General features: G+C 36.6%; 1 protein-coding gene across 1 annotated transcript in view; it reads right to left on the reverse strand.

The window, feature by feature from the left end:
* LOC135153500 (extracellular calcium-sensing receptor-like) overlaps window positions 1-4,965 on the reverse strand; it is a 102,152-nt gene extending 97,187 nt beyond the window's left edge. Inside the window, exons 1-2 of the mRNA XM_064096202.1 lie at window positions 3,699-4,965; window positions 1,859-1,981 (exon numbers count right to left, since the gene is read on the reverse strand). Of these exons, the coding sequence (XP_063952272.1) occupies window positions 1,859-1,981; window positions 3,699-4,461 (886 nt within the window). The 5' untranslated portion in view covers window positions 4,462-4,965. The remainder of the gene's footprint in view (window positions 1-1,858; window positions 1,982-3,698) is intronic.
* Between the last annotated feature and the right edge of the window lie 1,731 nt (window positions 4,966-6,696).

Here is a 6,696-nt window from a genome sequence, read left to right on the forward strand (position 1 = left end):
TACCTGTTAGATGTAATATGTTTACATATCAAGCATGGCCTGATAGATTACACAACCTGTTAATCTTACTTTAATGTTCAGCAAATATTCGTACCCAATACTGATCATTAACGAAAATAATGGGTCTGCATCTGAAAGTTAGCTATCTCGTTAAACAATTTTCAACAATGGTTGATCTTTATATTTTGCCTTGCCTTTGTTAAGAGAAATTTGATATTGTTGGGTGTGGTCCTTGTGTGATTGATTGATTGTGTGTGAGCGCGGTTTGTGAGTATGAGGGTTATTGCCATGTGCATGTGTATATAGAATAAATGCACAAGAAGGTATGTATGCGTTTGTGAGTGTTGGTGTATGTGAGTGTGCGTGGGATGTGTATGCGTGTGTTGGTCAGGGTGGGTGCATTTGTGCGTGCGAAGGTGAAATAAGAGATGATCGGTATCATCACATTTAAATTGACGATAATCCCAAAAAGAGAGATCGTCACTGCCTCCATCAAACTCCAGACGAATTGTACATATCATAATTATTAAAATCATGAATTAAACATGTATACAGTTTAATGAAAAAAAGCAGTCAGCTTACAATTCTTAATTCGTTTTAGTACCATGTGCACAACCATGTAGTGTCCCTAATGTAATGAACGTGCTAAAGTTGTTCCTGAAATAAATTCATTGGTTTCACCATGTTCACGGTGCGTGTTGTCCATCAATGCCGGTTAATTCTCAGCAAACGTATCCTTCGACGAATTAATTATACTGAATTCGTACCCAATACTAAATTTCATATTGCATCGAAATGCAATTTATCGGGTGTGCAATCATGTCAATCAGAATCAATTGGACTATCATATGACCGGATTGTTCAAGCTCTCCACTGGTGTTGCAGTCATCGGCATATCCGATAGATTTTTAATAAAACATACAAACCTGCAAAGACTTGCCACTCAATCCCATTCTTGGGACATCATCGGGATGGTCTGAATAAACAGGACGCATGGGGGAAATCAATGTGGAGGAATTTAATCAACCGTCTCATTCGTGCTCGCCAAGAAGTAGTTCCCCCTCGGGAGTCTTTGTCAAAATAATATTGCACAATCATTTTCACTCTCTTGGCACGAATGATTCTTCGGATTTGTTAAAGGGCGGCGTTTTCTTATCTTTCGGACTTGTGTGTGTGTGTTTTAGATAAATTAAAGCTATGCAGAATAAGATGACTTCAGGATTTGGTTATGTATTTTCCAATCCTGCATTATAGAAAATGCATAACTCGAAGAATGGCGGACTAGAACTAGGACTAGAATAAAATAAGTAAATAAATAAATAAATATCCTTAGAAATTATTTCTCCAAGACGCATAGTAAACGTACTGTGTGCAGAGTTGCCGTATTAATAACCCGGAGACGACCCCATCCCCCTTTTTTTTGTTTAACATACTTGAAATGTGGCCATCTAGCAAAATTTTGCCTCTAGCAAAATGAATTGATGAATAGATGATAAATAACTAGATATATAAGTGCAAAATAAAGAGCTGGTAATACACAAGATTAAAGAGTAGTTGTAGAATACTTAACTCTGTAAATTTTGAAAAGGCTATACACACACCATCATCGTCACACGCACATGCGTGTACACAAATGTGTTGCTTTGTAAAAACACATAATACACGCGCGCACACGCACAAAAAAAAAGTCAATCTTACCTTATTTCATCTTAACTCTGTATCTTGTCAATCATTTTATGTATAATAGGAGAAGATAGTAGTAATAATGGATCTTCACAAATCAACCTATACCACATAATCTATAGGCATATATAAGTGTTCATAATTGTGGAAGCGTGAATCTTCAACATGTACTCACTTTTACCCGGAAGTCGTATCTCGGCTTTTTCCAAGATTGATGTAAGAGTTTTGGTATAGGTGAAAGCTACCATCACCTCTAATACTGGATTCTGTTCGATCGCATCCACTAGTCTCTGCATACCTATGTTCAATTAGAAAATGAAAACATAAGGCATAACAAAAAGAAAACAATGTTTGAAATTTCTGATGGTTATATCGAATGAAAATTAACACGGTAAAATTCGTTTAGGTAATAATAAATGCGTACTTTATTAACCAAACGTTTCACCTGTATATATTTGTTACAACTGTAGAGCTGAGGCATTAATGTTCTGCCTATATCATTTCTCATAATGAAATAACTTGGGTTAAGAACAAACAACGAATATGAGTGGTCAATGTAGACCTCAAGTCAGTTAAAATTCGGGGGGCAATGACTTTTAATTGAAAACGACAATATGGGAACCTCTCCTGTGGACGTCCTCTTATATTATGATATTTTTCGTTAGTTGAAAAACAAGTCATCATGTATTTTTGTAATTTGATATTTATAATCGATGGCATTCCGTTCTTTGTTTTTTTATATTTTTTTAATTAATGGTGTTTTTTTATTGAGTATTCATGCTGTTGTTTCACACATTTAAATCAATTTTTCAAAAACTATATTCAAATTAAATCATTTCAACCGGAGATATTTCGGCCGACCAATGTAGGTTTAGTTGTTTTGTTCTGCAACATGAGAACTACAAGATTACGATAGTAACATGATCCCCTATTATTTGGCTTTGTACTTGTACATTAGACCATTACAACCATCGAAGTGTGAAATGTCTTCGGTTAAGATTGTCCTTGCAGATGTAACAGAAGCATTTTATGTTGACATATTGCATTCCAATATATGTTGATATCCATGAATATCAACCTATACTTATACAAATATAAGTTTTAAGAGATGTTGAGCTCTGATTGAAGTTGCCTATCCAGGGACTTGATCGACATCATAGGCTGAATGTTTCCAAAAACAGTTCTTTACTACACGGCGTTCCTTGATTGCTATCAATTCATGTTCTGTTAAATAAGGTAAATATGACATAAACGACAAGTTCCCGGCATATGAAAAGAAATTTTTAACACAAAAATTAAAAAAAAAAAAAAAAACATGGAGTGAGGGGACATCCCTATATAGGATTAGAATTTATCGTTTCTTTTCTTTCAAGAGTTTTTGCGGCCTTCAAATTGCTACCTTTATATTACCTTAACTTCTGTTGACTGGGCTTTTCCTACATTTTCAGTAAAGTTAATTAGCTTGTTAATCACCTGTAGTCAAGTACGATATTGTCATAATATTTTCGATGCATTATGAGGTTCAGGGAGGAAATGGTAATGTGCAAGATCAAAGCGAAAAAACAGAAAATGGCAATCTAAAGCTTTAAAAAATATTTTCATACGCATCTGTCAGGTAAATTGTGATATAGGAAGATTTGGATGGGATATGGGAAGATATGGGTTTGGACTTTGGACACCCCCTCCCGCCTCTCAGATACACCACTACCTGTCGCTTTAGTAATACCGTTAAGGACATGGCTTTTAAAACGTTTAAATCATTACATCGACACGTTCATTATAAATGACTAGCATTAATGTAGCCAGGCAGTTAATACCGACAATAACCTTTTTTAAATGTGTGCACTATCCAATTGCAATATGTTATGCCTTTTAAATAATCTATTCAGATCGGAAATAGTTTGGTGATTTATTGACATTTTTCTTTAAATACAACAACCTAACCAGCTTTTGTGGTTCTTGTTTCTCCGAGTGTTTTCAGAGGTTCTATTCTGTTAGGATTTAAATGATCTTACCTTCATCGTCAACTTCTCGGGAGACCAACAGATCCAGAGCAATACATAAACCAAGTCTAGCAGCTCTGGCACGAAAATCCACTGCAATGGACCGTCCATAGCTATTATCCAGGGCGATGAGTCCTACCCAGTTCCATCCAAAACTCGCGATGAGTTCAGCAACAGCAGCTGCTTGATGAATGTCCGAAGGCACAGTTCTGAAGAACGTCCTGTACTTGGTCCGATCACTGAGCAAGGCGCTGGTAGCAGAATAGCTGATGATTGGGACACCAAAGTTCTGAGCGTAGTCAGCCACCGTTTCTGCACTTTCTGATGTATCAGGTCCAACAAAGAGCAAGGCAGATTGGTTGGTTATGGCTGGATCTGAATTGAGGGTGATCGCTTCCTCGTCGTACTCCAAGCCAAGGCATTGAGAAGCAGCCCGAAGTGCAGAACTCTTCCAGTTGCAGATATCCCTAATGTCATAGTCCAGGTGGATGTGTCTCAAGATGTCAGTATTGTGGTTGATCTCATCAATGGCATAAGTCATTGCCCGAGCACGAAGGTAGGAAAGCATATGGTAACCATCACAACGCTCACGGGCTGGACCTTCCGTCCAACTCATGTCATCGATGTCTACACGAAAGTGAATGGAGAATAGTCCACACAACTTGACCCTGATGTCAGTTGGAATTGGGGTGGTTGGTTGGGCTACTGAAGATTCCATAAGTACGTTACCACATATCCCCACCAGCAGCAACAAGTGCACAAATCTATTTGCCATTGTTGGTATGAAGCAACAGTTCCGTGATGACTAAGACGTGACAACACTCCTGAAATCTCTCAGAGTACTTTGTTAACACTAAAAATGACGAAAACCTGTAAATTTTCTTGCACAGGTTCAATCACAAGGGTAAGGCGTCAAGTGAGAGAGACGGGATAATTCAATCATGTCAACACCACCAGTTAAAACCCACATGACATATTAAAGAATCCAAGTTAATTTCAATTGATGTTAAATGATAAATTCTTTCTCTGTGGAAGATGAATTGAAGGAAATGGCGTGACAGTTGGCATCCGATCAATATTTCATCAAGGCTTCCGAAAATAAATGCAAAAATTGATCCCTTAGCATCCCGGCTAGATCAGCTTCGAAGTGAGCGATAGAGAGAGAGGAGAAAAGTAATCTGCTTAGAACGTCCCTACTGCTAGAACTCACGAAACATTTAGTGAGGTGGATGCGATGTATGGCATACCACACCCTATTCGTTTCTCCTCTCAGTTCACTGATCGAAGATGCATTGCGAAATCCACACTCGTAGATGCATTGGACGAGCGAATGCTGGCGCACACCTACCGATATCGCGCCGCTGTCCGCCTTCGGCACAGAACGACATGCATGCCTCTCGGATAATTATTACCACCTGAAGGAGTATATTGAACCTGCTTTATTTTACAATGTAATCTAAGGACCTTTATCAATTTTATCAATGCGAATTTCAACAACATGATTGAAAATAAGTCCCTATTAAGAAAACCAAGTGGTGACCATTTTACTTTTTCTGCTATTGATTGTATCACTTTGGTGTATTTGGAGGCACTAGCGTTTTATTTCACTTCTTGTTTCGCTTTCAATGCGTATAAGTAAAGGCCACCGCACACCTTACGACTGTTCGCAATCCGATTTTGGAACAAATCGCATTTTGCTCATTTTCTGAAAATGTGAATGGAACATATCATTTTATTTGAGGTTAAAATTAATTGAAAGAATACTAATATAACCATTTTGAAAGATTGCAAGCCTTTATTTTGGAGTAAAGGCCAAATTTGTTTCAAATCGTAGCCAATCGTACGACTGCTATGACGTCATTACGACTAGATATTAAATTTTCTTTTATTCTAAGAAGGATGATAGCATAGTCACAGATTTCAACATAGGTATTCGTGCGATGATTTCGAACATTACACAGTAAGATATTCCAAGTCTCAATATTAGCATCAAATTATACTACGTTTCATTCCAAAATTGAGTCGCATTCCAATCGTAAGGTGTGCGGTCGCCTTTAGGTATGAGAAGATGTTACGTTTTAAGTATAAAAAATTAAATCATATTATTTCTATTAAAAAAAATTATTGTTGTAGTAGACATACAGTCTGAAACCAAGTACGTATTAGATTTATCATTTAGACCTTAAAATCGAAAATTTTGGATATGATGCGTATTTCATAATATAGAGATATATATAATTGCTTGTTTCTTCCTGAGGAAGACGTAGGACGCGTAGATAATTTGAAATTCGAGTATTTTCGGACTGTGAATACTTTATTGATTGATTGATTAATTTTCGGAAATATTCCGTAATTTAAAACGTATATATCTAAATGTATACATACACCCACATATATATATATACAGTGCGTATCAAAAAAAGGTTACACTTAGAAAAAATCCTGTAAAATTATATATTTGTAATATCCTGAAGATTTTTCCACATTTTAACATTGGTACAGATCCATTTAAGCAATTGACGATATAACTGTCGAAAAATATTTCCGCTTGAGTGAGCACCACTTACTTTTGTAAAGTTAGTGAAAAATGATTTGCGCAGAACTTGGAAATAGTTATGCGAAAAAAAAGTAGATCTTAAACATGAAGAACACGTCGAACTTAGCTAGTAAAATTGATTTGATGATATATTTTACCTTTTTTAACTTGTTTCCTTGCCCAAAACACTTCGAAGAGTGCATTGCGACCCACCCCACTCCCCCACACACCGAGGCAATCTTGAAGATATTTGCATTACACTGAGCTGTGATTTACATGAAATGGCTTAGGCTTCATTTTGAAATTATTAATCATTGTCAAGCTTGGGAAAAGTGTGGAGGAAACAAGTATCAAACTAAAAATGAAATGTAAACCCACTTTAAATGGTACAAACTCAGTGAAAAATGCTGGAGATGTCTGATATAAACTTTTTTCAGATTCATTACGTCCTCAGATCCAGCTGGCACAAAAAAG

This window comes from Lytechinus pictus, chromosome 3, assembly GCF_037042905.1.
Source record: "Lytechinus pictus isolate F3 Inbred chromosome 3, Lp3.0, whole genome shotgun sequence".
Lineage (NCBI taxonomy): Eukaryota > Metazoa > Echinodermata > Echinoidea > Temnopleuroida > Toxopneustidae > Lytechinus > Lytechinus pictus.